At 51.3% G+C, this 18,061-nt stretch overlaps 1 protein-coding gene across 14 annotated transcripts in view; it reads right to left on the bottom strand.

Moving 5' to 3' along the window:
* FHL2 (four and a half LIM domains 2) overlaps positions 1–18,061 on the bottom strand; it is a 47,383-nt gene that overhangs the window by 3,397 nt on the left and 25,925 nt on the right. For 6 of the 14 annotated variants that reach the window (XM_027967029.3, XM_004006115.4, XM_027967031.2 and 3 more), the window contains exons 2-3: positions 9,732–9,909; positions 3,375–3,549 (exon numbers count right to left, since the gene is read on the bottom strand). In XM_027967029.3, coding sequence (XP_027822830.1) covers positions 3,375–3,549; positions 9,732–9,887 — 331 coding nt within the window. In that variant the 5' untranslated portion in view covers positions 9,888–9,909. Of the gene's footprint in view, positions 1–3,374; positions 3,550–9,731; positions 9,910–10,041; positions 17,820–17,920; positions 17,993–18,061 lie in introns of all 14 variants that reach the window. The other 8 variants (XM_060412362.1, XM_042246353.2, XM_060412361.1 and 5 more) reach the window with 3 other exon arrangements.

Raw genomic sequence — 18,061 nt, 5'->3', positions numbered from 1 at the left:
CTGTGGCTCTCTCCTCTCTGGCCACCCGCTGGGCGCACCTGAAGGACGGCGCCTACAGACAGAATACGTGAGCCAGACTGAACTCAGATCAGGGAGCAAGGAGGGAGGCGGCGCTGGAGCCGGAGGCGGGGTGTGGGGGCTTCGTGTTGGGACCCAGGCGTTGGGTAACTAGTTTTTAGCACTAAGACTGAAATGACACGGTCGAAATGACAGGCAATGGGCCAAACTGTAGCTGGTTGGAAAGGAGCCAAGCATCACTCCAGAATCATGGCCTACTTGTTTTAGCATTTTTTTCAGGATCACTTTCTCAGCTTCCTGGTCTTTTAGACCCCAGGCACCACCTCCCAGAGAGAGTACAAAACACTCAGAGTGTGTGTGCAGGGGGTAGGGAGCAAATGGTGATCTTCAAAACTATGTGATTAAATTGTGAGGCAATGAATCCTGAAAATGGCAAAAATTACATCAAGCAATTACGTCTCAGGTAAAAATGATGGAAGGACTTTGCTGTAAATTCTACAACCAAAATCTCCTTTGGTCTCTGGGATTTTAATTTCCCATGTACACCTCAGACACTGGTTCTTTTAACCTCTGACCTTCCCTCTGATCATTCAGCCCAGACCCCAAACAATTTGTCCATAAATACCCGATGACCGTGAGTCTCACTAAAGCCCCCAAACCAGACCACACATGCCTTCTGCATGTTCAGAATGAGCCTTCTGTCCACCCCGGAGCTCAGGGAGATGTCCAGTCCTAGGTCCCAGGTCCCACCCAAGTTGGGTACCCTCAGACCTGGTGCAGACCTTGTGGGCCTTGTGCAGAGTCACCAGCAGGGGGCGGCAAAGCTCCTCCTAAGAACCTGCAGATGAGCCAGGGGACCGAGTCCACCTCCTGGAGGAAGGGGTGTCTTTCTGATTCAAAGGAGCAAGTGAGGAAGCTGAAAACCGGTGAAGGCCTGGCAACAGCGTGAGGCTACCTGGAGGCCTTGAGCCAGGGCTCAGCATCCCTGCGTGGGCTCGGGAGGGAGCCTCATACCTCGGGTTGGTGACTCACAGCTGTGGGTGCTGAGTGGGGACGCCTGCAGAAGCCGCGCTGCCAGTCTGCATTGCTCTCATCTTGATTTGGTTGTAGCACTTTTGAAAATCAAACCAAGGAAGGAAGCTAGCGCTCTGATCTAGTTTTGTGGGTTTTTTCTGTTTGGTTTTTTAAGTGTCTAGTACTTGTTTTATTTTTGCAGGCCTTTTTGGGCACACCACCTCTGATGCCTGGTCCATTTCCTCTGCCAGATGTGCCCTCTACTGACTACTCCATCCGCTGAAATCAGGTCGACCTTGAGACTGCTCAAAGGTCACGTCCCCAAGGGCCCCTTTGCTGGCTGCCCTGCTCTGACTTAGTGCCTCCATCACAGTAGACACCAGCCAAGCTTCTCCTAAAAACCCCAACAGCTGAGATGGTGAGATGGATGTCCCTGGGGAGAAAGCGGGGCGGGGGGAGGGGCAGCAGTCCTCAGAGACCAGCCTGCCAGAATCCAGAATCGTCTTGGTGGCCCCAGGAATTTTAGGAAAAATTCACCTCTTACTCTAAGGTATATTCGTCTTTGTCAAAACAGCAGTGATCATTTTTCTCCCCAGTCTGGACCACTGCCCTGGAAAACTGTGTCTTTCCCCACATGCATGGCCCTGGCTCAGTGCCCGGCGGCTGGGCATCCCTGGGTCCGTCTCCTTGCAGTCAGGAGTCTGACTCTAAATGATCCCTGCTGCCTAAGTTCTCTGTGTGTGTCGGCGCAACCCCAGCTGCTGTGTGGACTAGCATGACTCTGCAGGGCACCTAGGTTTCTACAAGCTGACATTCATTCTACTGAAATTGAAAATTCAAAACCCCTCATTGAACTTCATCCTGCGCATCTTATCAGTGTGTTCATGGATACAGCACATTTTAAAAATCACTTTTAAGGGGCATGACTTTATGTTTGGTTCCATTCACCAATGTAGTAAAGTCCTTTAAAAGGACACTTAGAATTTAAAGATCCCGATGCTGGAAAAGATTGCAGGCAAGTGGAGAAGGGGGCGATAGAGGATGAAATGGTTGGATGTCATCACCGAGTTAATGGACATGAGTCTGAGCAAACTCCGGGAGATGGTGAAGGACAGAGAGGCCTGGCGTGCTGCAGTCCATGGGGCTGCAAAGAGTCAGACAGGACTCAGCGAATGAACAACAAAATTTAATGTATTTGATATTCCTTCTACTTCGATGCCAAGGAGGACCTTGGCAAACTGGACCTCAAGTTCTTAAGTAATTGTCGATGAAGTGAGCTAAATATATACAGTGGACAGATAATGATGGACAAACGTGGACTGTTATTCACAGCCTCAAAAACTAAGGTATCTTAAGTGTCAAAAACATTTACGGATTAAGAAAATCCCCGTATAAAACCACAAACCTAAATCACTCAATGGCACACTTTTAGTTAGAATAAAAGAATTAATTTACTCTTGAGACCAATTTTTTTTCTAAACTTCACTCATGCATTATCAGATTATTTAACACAATATTACTGCTCTGGGTTGGATTGTCTTAATAAGTGTGCCCTTAATTCTAAAGCTTCTCAGGACTGAAGGAAGCACATCCTCTAAGAAGCCATCTTGAGGACAGATACTTTCTTGAGCAATTTGAGGGTTCCCCAGGCAGCAGCATCCAGCTTCCCAAGAGCTGGGGACCTAGACCTGTGTCCTGCTCCCACCACCCTGAGCCTGGTTTGGGGGCCACACCCCAGAAGACAGTCATAGGACGGAGCCCTCTCTTGATTTTATATGGCTCTCTGGCAGAGAAGCCAGGTTAACGAGGTCTCAGGTGGGATCGGCTGAAATCCCAGTTTACCTGGGAGTCCTGTGTTTTATGCGCTAAGTCTGGCAAGGTTACTGTCCAGTTCCCTTACTGGTCATGCAGAGGACATCACTGACCCTCTGTGGCCGATGAACTATCCAGGGTCCAGATCTTAGGTTCTTCTTGCTCTTGTTTTGTGTGTCTTAACAAGATCATGTTTTAAATACTGTGTTGAAAAATTTCACATAGCATTTTTGTCCATTCTATTCTTTAAAAGAAGATTCCTCTCCCATAAAGCAAAGATTCCTCCTCCCCTCCCCCAACCAAAAGCAAGGGATACAGTCCCATCCGCCCCCATCAACAGACAGGTCATTCATCACTGGCCACTAGGCCCAGCTGCGGTCAAGTCGGCCAGGATGTCACCCGCACGGGGTGCAGCACCCAGCTCCAGGTCCAGCACGAGTGTGCGGGGTGGAGGGGGGCCTGGGGAGGGACTGGGGGGTTAGGGCTTGGGGACTTCGCGCATGTGCGAAAGGCGGGATCACAGCACCCACCTGGCATGATGCCCTTCTTGCACTCCTGGCATCGCGACGAGTACTCCTGCGAGTAGCAGTCAGTGCAGAGCAGCTGGTCCTCCTTGGCAGCGAACGGCTTGTCCACGAGGGAGCCCCGGCACCGTGAGCAACGGAAACAGGCCTCGTGCCAGTGCCGGTCCTTGTAGGACAAGTCCTGCAGACCCGGGGCAGAGAGGCAGAGAGGTGAGAGGGGCCAGGCAGGGAGGTGGAGCTCGAGGGGCTGGGACGGGTCGGGTGGGGTACGGAGCCACTCTTTAGAAGCTTCTGAAAAACAGGTGCTTTTCCCTGGGAACTCTCTGTAAGAAAGAGAAGCTGCTTCTGCTGGACACACAGACCTTGGGGGTCCACTGGCCACAAGCACACGGGACAAACCCAACCATGTCTGAGGCGGTGGTTGTGATTCCCAGGGGAGGGAGGATGGGCTGAGGGAACCTCAGAGACAGAGCCTGGGGTGGGGCCCCTGGGTCAACCTGGAGAAGGCGAGTAGAACACTTCCAGGAAGTGCTACCAGCTGAACATCAAAGACCAGAGGATGTGTGAGCTGGGCAGAAAAAGGGCAGAGACCAGGAGGGCCAGCCTGAGGGGCGCCGGCTGGGAGAGTTCCCACCAGGCTGGACCAGAAGGCCAGATGAATGTACCCAGGTGAGTGCCGTTCAGCTCTGTCTTTGTTGAGGGTTTGAATAAAGTCCTGTCCACTGAGGACAGTAATCAGCCTAATTAAAGATGCGTTGGGGTTTGGATCACGTGATCACTGTTGTAATGCTGATTATGGAATAAATGCATTTAACAATTTTTTTCTTTTTGGTATGGAAAACAGTAAGGCAGGCAGTTCCTCAAAAAAGTGAACAGAGAATTACCCCATGACCAGCAATCCCACTTCTGGGTAGATGTCCCAAGAATTGAAAGTGGGAATCTGTGGATCCAGATTCATAGAAGCCAAATGGTGGAAGTCACTGAAGTGTCCATCACAGAGTGGACAGACAGTGATGGACAAACGTGGACCGTTATTCACAGCCTCAAAAATGAAAGAAATTCTGACACACACTGCGTGCGTGTGCTAAGCTGACTCTTTGCACCACCATGGACTGCAGCCCACCAGGCTCCTCTGTCCATGGGATTTCCCAGGCAAGAATACTGGAGTGGGTTGTCATTCCCTTTTCCAGGGAATCTTCCTGACCCCAGGGATCAAACCTGGGTCTCCTGTATTGCAGGCAGATTCTCTACCAACTGAGCCACTAAGAAAGCCCCCTTGACACTAGAAAGTTCTCTAAATCTGATAGTACACCCCGTCCTGATTAGATCCTCTTGAGGGAGGTCCAGCTCCTGGCCTCCACCCTCCTGAGACTGTTGGTCATTTGGTCGCTCGCTGTCCCGAGTCCCACATCCTGCATTCAAGGGAGGGACTGATCACACCCTGGCTATGGCATGGCCCTCCAGGCTGGTGACAGCAGCTGCCTAGAACCCTCAGCGCCACCCCCATCCCACACCCACTCCAGGGGGCTGGTCACCATCCTGCCGAGATTCCTGCCGAGCTGAGTCACCGGCCATCCCTTCCCTGTGGCATCCTCACCCCCTGCACAGCTGCTCCCTGTCTGCTGTCTCTTGCACACGCACACACGCACGCGCACACACGTGTTTCCGCATTAACATACAACAGCCCTGAACTGTTCATTCAAAGACATTTGATAATTCTTCAACCTTCTGACAAAAACGTTTTTCTTGAAGATAAATACCAATCTACACCCACACTCTCAGGAGCCATGGTGAGTCACAACTCTCTCTGAACAAGCTGGCATCACCATCAGTGGGGCGGGGAGGGGGTGGGCTGAGGCAGGACGACAGCTCACCCACCCCTGTTCCATGTGCCGTCGGCGGCGGCGGCCACCCCAGGCCGAGGAAACCTGGCGTGCAGGCAGGTGGGGAACCTCAAGCCACTGCCCTGCACACCTGCCACGCCACTCGAGCCCCTGGGGACCCTGGGAGCATGTGTCTAAAATGCCTGGTGTATTTCACCCCAGCGATTAAACCTGAAGGCTCCAGACTTGAGTCCTGGCTCTGCCACACACCTGCTGCATGGTGGTGACAGCAACCTGACCCCTTCCAGCCTCAGATGCCACCGGGGAAGCAGAGATGATGGTGAAGAATCGACCACAGTCCTGGCACATTGTAACTGCTCAGCTAACATTGGTCTTCGGTCCCAGCTCATGGTGACATCAGGTGCCCCGAAGCGTCACTTACTCATGAGACCAAGATGGATTCCATGCCCTCCTCTAAGAGCTCCAGGCTCCTGGGCTCAATCACTCTACCTGTACAGCGCTTTCAGCCTCCACGGCCCTTCTAACTCTTAAATTCCCTTAATCCCCTCTTGTTTTGAACCACACAATGACGCCATGGAATAAGGTTTTATTCCTATTTTATAGGTGAGCAAGTTTAACAGAATGACGCTAAGATGCTGTGAACCCAGTCCGCTGCATCCCTCTTCCTGGTCTGCATCTGGCAGGGCATAGACCTTTACCTGGCCCGGCAGCATCTTTACAAGCAGGCCCCAGCATGTTCACCCAGACTCACCTTCTGCCCCAGCCTCCTCTCTGCTATGCTCCCCTCTCCCTTGCCCATACCCTGGCTTGCGCTGTCCTGGCCTCTGAAGGCCCCCATCCCCCTTGGCTATGAGGCCCGGCTAGGACACCAGTTGCTCGGTGATGCCTGTGTGGCCACGAGTGATGCTGGCCCTGCGGGCCTGGGTACCACCCCCATGGGCACACCTGGAAGAGCCACACCCTGCAGCTTGCTCGGGCGCTTGTGAAGCCCCATCTGAGGCCGTGCTGTCAGCTCTCCTGGGAGTCCTCCTTCTCTCGTGCCGTCCTTACGTGTCAGTCTGAGTCAGGTTGATACTTCACGCCCCCACCTCCTCTGGGACTCCCTTCTGTGGAAAAGTCCACACTGCATGGGCGCCAAGGTGGGAAAAGGCCACTGGCTTTGCTAGCTCGAAGCTTGTGGGGCTGGACTGGAAGTTGGCACAGAAAGGCCGAGGCATCTGGTCTGCTTAGGTGATCTGACCTGGTGCCTGAATCAGGCTGACGCCTGCTCTAAACGTGTGTATGTAAACTGGGCTCTGAGTGACTCTTCTCACCGCTGGCATTCCCTTCTCCAAACGGAGTTTCAGTCTTGTAGTACCGAGCTAGTCTTGTCTCGCTGAATTCTGTTGTGTGCCGAGCCTACCGGGTGGTCCCCAGAGACACCACAGAGGTTCAAGGCTAAGAAGTAGGGGCTCGCTGACTAACTTTCAAGAACTTTGAAACATCCTAGAAAATGCCCCTGTTTTAAGGTTCTCTAGAGAGAGAGCACATGAAGGGGCGAAAAAGAAAGGAAAAAAAAAAATCTTCAACACATCCCAGAAAAACTAGCAAGGTAGTCTTGTGCACACAGAAAGTCATAAATTGCTGTAAAATGTTTGGTAAACGATGTGAGATTAGGCGCAAACACTTCCTTTCTGATTTTCCATTTCAGAGACACTCCTAATGTGGGAAGGGCTTGTGGCTTTGCTCTGCCCTTGTTGAGGTCTCGGCTGAGCCGTGGGTGGAGTCAGGGGCCCGGAGGGACCCTGCACCCCCCAGTTAATGGGGGCGGCCCAGGGCAGCGGGGTCCCTCGCCGTCCTCTGCCCCCTGTCTGTCTTTCCCAGGCTGGGGGAAGCTCAGCTGCTGATTCCTGAGCCACCCAGTCCTCAGACCCACAGGACCCCGCCATGTCGGGGGGTGCGCCACGCCACTCGGCGCAGCACTTTGCAAAGATGTTCTGTGCTTCCCATCCGTATGGTCCTTCAAATCCTTGAAGAAAGACTCTGGCAGAGACCCTGCCACTTACCCTGTTGCCAGGCCCGGGGTTCGCTTCCTGAAAGACAGGCACGTTTCTCCTGACCTCACTTTCTCCACAAAGCAAACTTTTGTAATTATTTCCGAAAGCCAAGAAAACGGTTCCAAGTATTCAAAACCCCACATGCTGAGGTCTAACTACAAGTTCACTTCTTTGTTTCCTTCCCAAATGCACAGAATCCCATGCTGAGACTCCACAGTGGACTGGTATCTGGGGTGAAAAGTTCAGCATGATTGCCTGAACAGCAGTCTTGACTCTGCAGCAGTCTTGTTGATTTTGGCCGCTTTGGGGGGATTTTTGTTTATTTACTCATAAAGCATGTGCGGAAGGATAAGTAGTTTCAAGGGCCTGTCCACTAAATCATGCTGAAGAAACGATCAGTGACTTGAGTTTTGTTTTCACTTTAGCTCCTAGCCAAGGATGACCAGCCCCAAATCTCCAAAACATCTCCTTCAAACCAGAGCTGATAAGTCAGAAAAAGACAAATATCGTATATGAATGCATATAGGTGGAATCTAGGAAGAGGGCACTGATGGACCTGTTTGCAGGGCCGGAGTAAAGACGCAGATGTAGAAAGCAGATTTGTGGACACGGAGTGGGGAAAAGGAGGGCGGGGTGAACTGGGAGATTGGGACTGAGGTATACACACGAGCGCGTGTGAAACAGACCGCTAGTGGGAAGGTGCTGCACGGCACAGGGAGCAGCTCGGTGCTCTGGGATGCCCTAGAGGAGCAGGATGTGGAAGGTGGGAGGGAGGCTCACGAGGGAGGGGATATATGCACACATATAGCTGGCTCACTTCCCTTGTACACAGAAACCAACACAACACCATAAAGCAGTTACGCTCCAAAAGATCCCCCAAACCAGAGCTGGTCTTTGTCAGAATGATACCTGAAACGCTCACCTACTTACGTCTTTCCCAGGGAGAGCCTTTAGAAAATAAGTTTTTCTCTGCCTATTAGTTCTCCCTCAAAGCAGACATCCTTATTGATGTTTCTCTAGTGAGAACTGAGAAGCTGAAGCTTCAAGAGGCCTGGGGAGGGACTGAGCTGCAGAAAGAACAGGGGTGCTGTTGGCAGAGAAGAGGGGACTGGTTCATACCACCAGCACCTGCTCTCTGGGTTCCCCAGGTTACACTAGCGGTAAAGAACCCACCTGCCCACGCAGGAGACATAAGAGACTCAGGTTTGATCCCTGGGTTGGAAAGATCCCCTGGAGAAGGAAATGCCAACACACTCCAGTATCCTTGCCTGGGAAATCCCATGGACAGAGGGGTCTGGCCGGCTACCGTCCATGGAGTCGCAGTCAGACACGACTGAGCACGCACACGCAGCTGCTCTTTAGAACTCTGGCTGCTTTGTAGCTGCGCACGTGAGAACCCATGATCCAGGCTTCCTTGTCGTAGCTCCATTTCGTAAACATGTAGACGGGCACTGAGGGAGTCAAGACATGGGCCTGAGATCACACAGTCAGTGAGACACAGAGCCAGACTGGAACGGGGCAACTTGGTGTCCGAGCTCTCCCGCTTGGCCTGGAGATGGATGCGGAGGGACTCAGACACACATCCCTCAAGAGATGGAGGTCGGAGGGCCGGCACCTTTCAGGTGAGCAAGACCAGCTGCCTTTGCTCCTGGTTGTAGCCAAAGCTCTGGTTGTTTGAAGGGTGCCCATGTCCCTTCCTCTCAAAATCCACCCTGCTCTGGAGCCAGGACACGTGACTGCAGCTCAGGCTCCAGCGGCTGGCATCCCACGCCTTTTGTCTCTGCTCAAGGCAAAGTCTGCCTTCCCCCCCAGATGGAAATCATTCCTAGACTGTTACTAAACACACAGAGACAGAAGCTGGTGTGCGATCAGCTGCTCACCGCCTGCCCTCGGAAGGATGAGATGCAAGATAGACCCAGGGCAGACGCGCAGTGGAGCCAGCCGCACCCGCTCAGCCAGCAGCTACACAAGCTGGCCCTCCCTGCTAAGACCAGAAGCTCCCCGGATGCCCCAGGGCAGGCAGAGCCTCTGAAACCCTCCACCCAAGAGGCGGGCGCCGTGTCACCCGCACCACACTCTCTTCGCAAATATTGACCTCGCACACCTGCCCTGTGAGTCAGCCCGGGAGGAGAGCTGGGAGCCTCAGGGAGCAAGGGATTGGGCGGCAGGTGTCTGGTTAGATAAGGATGCTGACCTGGGGGCATCAGAAGTGTACCCGGGAGGCCAGGCGCACACGTCCTGGAAAGCCCTGAGCAGGCGCGACTGGGAGGGGGCAGAGACCAAGCCTGCAGGGGGAGGCTAGGAAGGGTTCATGCAGGGTCCCAGCCCAGCAGAATGGGGCTCAGGAGTGTTCAAGGTGATGAGAACCAGGACTTGAGTGCAAACTATGCAGAGAAACATGGGGAGCCAGTGTGGGGCCCAGGGAAGCCAGGCGGTAAGGGAGGATGTGGGGAGCACCGGGGGACCCCCAGCGGCCGGGGTACCTTGCAGTCACAGCCGATCAACTTCCCGCACTCCTCACAGGTGCTGGCGAACAGGGCCTCGAAGCAGGCCACACAGTAGGGCTGCTCCTCCCGAAGTACGTACTTCCTGCCGAAGAGCGAGTCCTCGCAGTGGTGGCAGTCAAAGCGCTCGGTCATCTTGGCCCCGGATGCCTGTCACCTACCAGGGAGGAGAGGAGGGCAGGTTTCAGTGAGCATTCACACGGCAGGACTGTCCCCCTCCATCACGGTCACCTTGACCATCACCTTTACCATCGGTGGCTCGCCTCCTGGCTGAGCAATTGACACTCACCCCTGAAACGCCTTGTCATTTTCAACGGTACTTAAAAAAAAAAATTATTTGGGGGCAGCTCTGTGTCTGAGCGCATTCCGCTTCCTTAAAATTCCTAGTTCTTGGTGACCGTGTCAGAGAAAGTGATCTTGATGTTGGACACAAGACAAGAGTTGGAGCCAGAGCCCTCTTCCCCCAGGAGGAGTGCCTGCCCCAGACAGGATGGAGCTGCACATCCCATCTCCCCCATCTCCCGCCCCCGAATAGCTCGGCAGGGATAGAAACAATATGCTCATGTCTATAAAAAGACTTTCCATGCGCTCCTCTATGATTCATGGATTTGAATAAGGAGCGACCACAGGAGCCAGGGGAGGGTCGTCGGAGCTGGAAACCTGAGGCGGAGGGAGCACACCTGGACCGCTGGCAGGAGGAAGCACACCCCCCGCCCCCGCACGAGAGGAGCCGCCCCTGCCCCCACCGCAGCCCGGGCAGCCAGCGAGCAGGGTACAGGGGAAGGCTGGCTTCCAGGCCCAGGGATTATCACGGTAGGAAACTCGGTGACCGCAATCAACCGTCTCCCCAGGCGACACCTCGACTTGCATTTTTCCAGGATGAGTGTGGCGTGTGCATGAGCAGAACGGACTGGGTGGGGATAGAGGGAGGCAGGACTTCCCCTCCTCCTCCTCCTGCCATGCAGTTCCTGCACCAACATGTCAGAACCACCCCACAAAGAGCCTGTCTACCCTGGGAAGCCCAGGTGTGGAGAAACGCCTCCACGCCATTAGAAACACCATCCAGCTTCTTCAGAAATAGCTTCTCAGGTGGCAATATTTAATTGACTGAGAAGTGAAAAGCTTTATAAATGAGTAAATCTGGAGACAGGTTGACCGTACAATTCCTGAGGGATGTTTCACAAACTGATGAAACTCAATTCGATTTTCGGTCATCTCCACCCACTGAAGAGTGAAATTCCAAAATGATACCCTAAGGTGCAAATAAAATATTGCTGGCTGGTTTATGATAATAGTGAATTCCACCATGTTTATTAATTTTGTACTTTGTGTATACAAGATTCTGACGACTGTAAGCAAAGAAACGGACAACTTTCAGGCACCCATACTTAGTGACTTCTGTGTTTATAGGACAGTCTTCTTTCCCGAAAGTATTAAACTCACAGCTGGACACATGTGGCGAGATCCATCCCTCTAAATTGCTCTTCCTGGAGTTAAAGAAAACATTGCTGGGATATTCTTGAGATAACATCACAAGATGAGGCTCTGGAGTGTTTGATCTTTGTTCTGAAACCCAGTATATGAATATCATCTGTCCTAAGGCCATCTCAGGTTTCAGCTGCTAAGTTGGCAGAAGACGTGATGCTTTCCTGAAATCTCTGTTACTAGCCTTGAAAGTGGCCACCGTTCAGTTCATTGCAATTAAGCATCATCCTTCCAACCTATGGATTTTTCCACAGAGGCTACTATTTAACTGCGGAATCTTATTCCCTAAGCGGGTCACACAAATTTCAGAATAATGACCTGAAGATTTGAAATGAGAACAAGGAAAGGCGATAGGGCTATAAAAAATAGAATTTTTAAATCTGGGAACAACCCAGGAGATTACCTATTAATTCAACTACCTTGTTTTACGGGCTTCCCTGGTGGCTCAGTGGTAAAGAATCTGGTTTGATCCCTAAGTTGGTAAGATCCCATGAAGAAGAAAATGGCAACCCACTGCAGTATTTTTGCCTGGGAAATCCCATGGACAGAGGAGCCTACTGGGCTGCAGTCCATATGCTTACAAAGAATTGGATATGACAGCGACTAAACAACCACCACCTCATTTTATGGACGGAAAAATGGGAAGCCGGGAACATCCATGAAAACAGAAGACTATGTGAGCATTGGTTTCCAAACAGCCCTCTCACTTAGAGCAAAATAAACTTCCAATCTACATGGAAGAGTGGTTCCACGCGGGTTTGGAAGAGCACGGGCCCTTCTGGGGGAAGGAGACAGGCTGTACCAGTAACCCACATCGAGAGCCATTCCTGTGCTCTGGAGCTATGAAAGGGGGCTCTGTTTCCTCCAGGGTATTGCCCCAACAATGCTCATATGCCTGGGATGTGCCTTCTGCCTCCTCTGACTCCTCAGGACTGTGACAGAAGTCACCTAAGACAGTGGACTGTGAGTACACGCAGGGCCCCTCGGCGGATGAAGAGGGCTGAGGTGGCCCCAGCATAGCCCCCGTCACTGATCCTGACTTCCGGCAGGACGAGTGAAGTCCCCACCTGCCCTCCAGGTCGATGGCGCCCACTTCTGCAGATTGTTTCAGGTGCTGGTGGGTCTCTCTCCTACCTCGCTCCTTATCTCCTCTAAGTCACAACAGCTTTATTGATCAGGACAGTGCTTCTGCTCAAACCAACAGGTTGGGGCGGAAAGCAAGACCACCACTAATTAGAAGCAGAGCAGACGGACATGAATCTGAACCCATTTCTCGTGAGTTCCACGAAGCACAAGCCCTGAGTCTCAGAACAAGCAGCACACGAGCTCCTAAGGAATCTGAGTCTCCCTTCTCCTACAGAGTTTGATACCAGTTCTTTAATCTAATGCTATCAAACAGAAAATGACACAATTGTGTATCCAAAGTTACACTATCAATCTTAAGCCTCTGTTTAATGGGAAAAATTTTAACCATAGTCTTGCATTAGACATCCCCTATAATTCCACTTTTAAATCTTATAAAATGCCTGATTTTTATTTATTTATTTGAATGGGGCTTTCCCTGGTGGCTCAGACGGTAAACAGTCTGCCTGCCATGCAGGAGACCTGGGTTTGACCCCTGGGTCAGGAAGATTCCCTGGAGAAGGGAATGGCTACCCCCTCCAGGATTCCTGCCTGGAAATCCCATGGACAGAGGAGCCTGGCAGGCTACAGTCCAATCTTCCTAAGCCTCTGTTTAATGGGAAATTTTTAGCTACAGCCTTGCTTTAGATACCCCCTATAACTCCATTTTTAAATTTTATAAAATGACATTTTTATTTAATTAAAATTGTTTCTTTCTTTCTTTCTTTTTTTACTTAAAAAAAAATTGGGGGGGAGGGGTTGCACCACTCGGCATGTGGGATCTTATTCCCCAGACTAGGGATCGAACTCATGCCTCCTGCATTGGAAGTGCAGAGTCTTAACCAGTGGACTGCCAGGGAAATTCTAAAATGCTTGGTTATTCATTCATTGCAGAGGCATCAGCTGAGCTGGAACTGTGTGAGATGTTATCCAAAAAGCTGGAGCTACAAAGATGAGTAAGATACGGGACCTCCCAGAGGGAATTTGTGGTCTAGTGAGAAACGGATGCATAGTGTGTATCCAAGAGACTCAGTTTCACACTCAGCACCCTGAGGGAGAGACCCGACGGGTACCATGGGAAGCGGGAGGAGCAGCCCCTGAGCCACCCATCCTGGGAGGGTGGACAGGCTTCCTAAGATGTTACCTGTGCCGGGAAAGAGTTACCCAGGTGATGATGCAGGCAGAGAGTGGAGGCTCAGTGATGGGAATCGGGGTGGGGAGAGCAGACACCTCAGGAAGGTGGGAGTGACTCGGGTCACTCCAGGAGCATTCAAGATGAAGCTGAAGAGATAGCCAGAGGCCAGGGGAAGGAGGGCCTGTGGCCATCACCCTGAACAGATTGGCCCCACAGGCAGTTAGCTGTAGCACCTGAACTCCTCAGCCAGCAGTGAATGAAGATTTACTGTGTGGAAGCCTGACTTCACTCTGTGGGGCTGGGGGAGACAAAACCAAGAGGCAGTGACTCTTTCAAAATGTTTTTGGGGTGTCCAAGGCCACTTCTGAATCACTTCCTCAAACAAAACCAGAACATCTTGTTTTGTTTTTTTCCTAATTGTGCACAACCTGCTTACCCTCGCCAAACCGCCACATCCCTCCCTGTGGGCTACCTGTCACTCAGACCATCACCTGGGCACAGATGCTGAGCGCACAAAGCAGCAGCCAAGGAGACCCTGGGCCTCAGGGATGACTGCTGACTTGTCGTTCATGGACTGAACCCAGATCCCAGTGTCGAGGAGTTCTTACCCCTCCCCCAGGTTAAGTCATCCTCTGATGTCATCCCCCTTCGGCTCTGAACAAGCCGATCTTAGGGGACAGGTTTGCAGATGTGGCTGCAGGCCCAGCCGACGGTGCTGGGAGTAGACAGTTCTGGCAGGCCTGGGGTGGTAGGAGGGAAAGTGCTTTGATCTGAGTCTCTCCACCTGTGCTGACTCAGGTGTGAGGATGCAGGTTCAGAGAGTGCATAGGGCTCCCCACAGAAAATGATGACTCTACAAGGTCCATAGGCTTGTGCATGGGAGCTATTTTATCTTCTCAGGTTTAAGAACTGTCAAAGTCTGGGGTGGGAGGGGGCATGTGAGAGCCAGGACGAGAAGAAAAACGAGAAGGAAAGGGAGGAGGAAAGGAGGTGGAGGAGGGAGGAAGGCATTTAGAGCCGGGAAGAACACGCCTCATTTTAAAAACTTTTCATTTTGTATTGGGGTATAGCTGACTGACAGTGATGTGATCGTTTCCGGTGAACAGTGAAGTAACAGAAATGTGATCCAAAAGGATACACACAACCCGATGTTCACTACAGCGCTGTTTAAAACGGCCAAGACATGGAAGCAACCTAAATATCCACTGACAGAGAAACGGACAAAGACGTGGTACATATACACAATGGAATATTATCCAGCCGTTAAAAAGAATGAAACAATGCCGCCTGCAGCAACATGGATGGGCCTAGAGATTATCACACTGAGTGAAGTAAGTCAGACAGAGAAGCAGAAATATGGTGTGACGTACCTTATACGTGGAATCTAAAAAGAAATGATACCATTGGAGTTACCAAACAGCAACAGACTCACGGACTTAGAGAAGAAACTTATGGTTTCGGGAGTGGGGAAGGATGTAGGGAAGGGATAGTTAGGGAGTTTGGGATGGAAGAGCACACACTGCTATATTTAAGATGGATAACCAATAAGGACCTACTACAGAGCGCAGGGAATTCTGCTCAATGTTATGTGGCAGCATGGATGGGAGAGGAGATTGGGGGAGAATGGATACATGTATATGTGTGGCTGAGTCCCTTTGCATTTTTTTTTCCTAGAAACATTTCCTAGGAATCAGGAGAGGGGCAGAGTTCCAGAGTTCCTGGCTTGTCCTTCCTAAACAGTGGGCCTTCCATGTAGCCTTCTCTTCAGTACTCGCCTTGCCAACTAAGCACCTCAACCTGGCTCCAGAGATGCCACGTGCCTCCAGCCCCACAATGCCCGTGCGTCTTTATCCACGCGGCCTGATGAGACTGGTCCAACAGCCTTGATTCCTCCCGAGAAATCTGCAAACATCCCCGGAGCCGTCCCACGACCTGCGACGCGGCCTCAGCAAGTCAGTCCTGACGAGTCCCTGGCCCAGCTTTCACTGATAGCCAGGATCCAGGTGGGAACTGCCATTGCTTACCAGCATCTGGAGCTTTCTAGGGAGGATTAAGAAAACCAGTCTGCGGGATGTGGGCTCTTTTAAGGAATATATTTGAAAATGCAATGTTTTCCTGACACCACAGGATGCTGACTGCCTGTGTGCCTCCCACCCCTCAACCATAAGCCCTGCAAGGTGTCACCAGGTGACAAAAGGGTCCAGAGCTGCAGGGACACATGGAGAATGAATGAATGGACACGCAATGGGTGGTGGGTGAACACGTATATCCCAGAGCACAAACATGTGGGCAACATCCCCAGAGGAAACGAGGCCTGGGTTATGTGAACAACCCACTTTGCATAGCAAACCCCAGATGTAATGTGGTTTGGCATCTGACACCGTTACAATTTCTAAAGCAACAGATTTAAGCTTCGTTCTTTCTTCTCCGCCTCTGGCCTCGTCCCTCTTCCAGATAAACTGCTGCTTCCTCAGCGGGTAAAACTGTTCTTCTTGTGTTTGGATCCACACCCATGTGAGCACACAGCTGCATGGCCCCCGAATGAGGCTGGTCAGATCAAGAAGCCCACATCACCCCAGGAGATGCCCCCAACATCTTCGTGCAGAACCACCAGCTCCCTGGACCCAGGCTCCGGGCACCAAGGGGGCCCGGGGTGTCCCACACAGACACAGTAGCCTATAAACCAGAGGTCTCTGTCCAAAGGCACAAGCTCTCACACCAGCAGAGAAGCCCGAGAACATTCTGCACCAGTCTGTTTTTCTGTGGACAGAAGGATCAGACACACAGACCAGCTCACCCCAAAGCTCTTGCCATTAGACCAGCTGAATTGTTTCTTTTAAACAGAAATTCTGCTGAAAGGGAGAGGGACACCATCTCAAAGGATGTTGCTATTTTTAAAAGTATTATAATGTATTTAAAATCCTTTTGAAATCCATTTTGGGATTCTTGGTAAGAATGACTATACCTTGCGTGTGTGTTTGTGAGCTCAGGCACATCCAACTCTTAGTGATCCCACGGACTACAGCCTACCAGGCACCTCTGTCCATGGGATTCTCCAGACAAGAATACTAGAGTGGGCTGCTAATTCCTTCTCGAGGGGTTCTTCCCGTCCCAGGGATCAAACCTGCATCTCCTGCATTGGCAGGCAGACTCTTTACCACTGAGCCAGCTGGGCAGCCATACCTGTTGTATATTTAAGGGTTAATTTACTGAGTCCTCAGTAAGAATATAGGCAGGGTTCATGAATGTATAATTTGGCATATTAACTAGTAACTTTCAGAAACATTTAAAAAGCTTGAGTCATTTATGATTGCGTTAAGAAATATTTTGTGTGAGAGACAAGGCTTGGATAAGGTGAGCTGATGTCTCTGGCATTATCTTTTGGGTAGTACTGAATAATGAAACGGCCCCGGGAGACTGAGATGAAACACACAGTCTCCGGAAGAGTTGTCTAGTTCTAGCTCCAAAGAATTTAAATCACCTTTAAGATTCTATCTGGCAATTTAATCTCAAAACATATCAACTCTGTCTGCACAGGACAAGCATAATTACACAAGCTAGGATGGTTGGAGGCCTCGGGTCCTCTACTGGCATCAACGTGTGTAGGGGGAGCCCAGCCTCTCTCCCTCCGCTTCCTGGTTACGTGTGGCCCAAGTAACCACGTTGGGTTTCACCAGAACAAAAGGACACCCGCACTCCCCTTCATGCGTCTCCTCCCATCTCCAGAAGGCAGCTCGAAGTTTACTCTCGTCTGCCTCCATCTGCTCTGACCCCAACTTCCACAAAAGACCAGCCCCCTCCCTGTTCGCAAAGCCCCACTCCCCTTGGTGTGTTTTAGCACAGCCTGCAGGATCCTGTCACGACAGGCACACGCACCTCCGGCTGTTCCCACCACTGCCGAAACTGGCTGATTCTCATCTGTCCCAAAGGTCGTACCATCAAGCACAGACAGACCTATTCTCTTGAAACACAAACATTTACAGGCTTCAAGGATGCCCTTCAACACTGGTTTTACTTACAAAAACAGGGCAGCTACTTCACCCATGGGCACACTGGCCTCACTTAGAAACACTTGAAGGAGATCTTTAAGTCACAAACTAATTTAGGGCTGGCAAGGTACCACTTACACAGGCCAAGGACGAGCAGGATGACATGTGATGTCCAAAACTCAGACGGGGCATGAGAATCACCCATGAGAACCAGACTGAAGATCAACAGACCAGAGGCTGCCCTCAAACAGCTCATCAGAGACCCAAGAGGGCGGGCAAGCACATTTTACAGCGAAGGGAACATGGAGACCACCAATAGCAGTGGGGTGATGGAATCTTTAAAAAGCAAGATGGGGTGGGGGAGGAATTGGGAGATTGAGATAGATACATATACACTGTTGATAGCAGGTATAAAATAGATGGTTAGATAGCGTTACCTACTCAATGGACATGAGCTTGAGCAAACTCTGAGAGGTCGTGGAGGACAGGGAAGCCTGGCATGCTGCAGCCTGTGGGGTCACAAAGAGTCGAACACATTTTAGCAACTGAACAACAACAGAAAATAGATAACTAGTGAG

Source organism: Ovis aries, chromosome 3 (genome assembly GCF_016772045.2).
Source record: "Ovis aries strain OAR_USU_Benz2616 breed Rambouillet chromosome 3, ARS-UI_Ramb_v3.0, whole genome shotgun sequence".
Taxonomy (NCBI): domain Eukaryota; kingdom Metazoa; phylum Chordata; class Mammalia; order Artiodactyla; family Bovidae; genus Ovis; species Ovis aries.
This window is presented reverse-complemented; position numbering and strand designations above follow the sequence as displayed.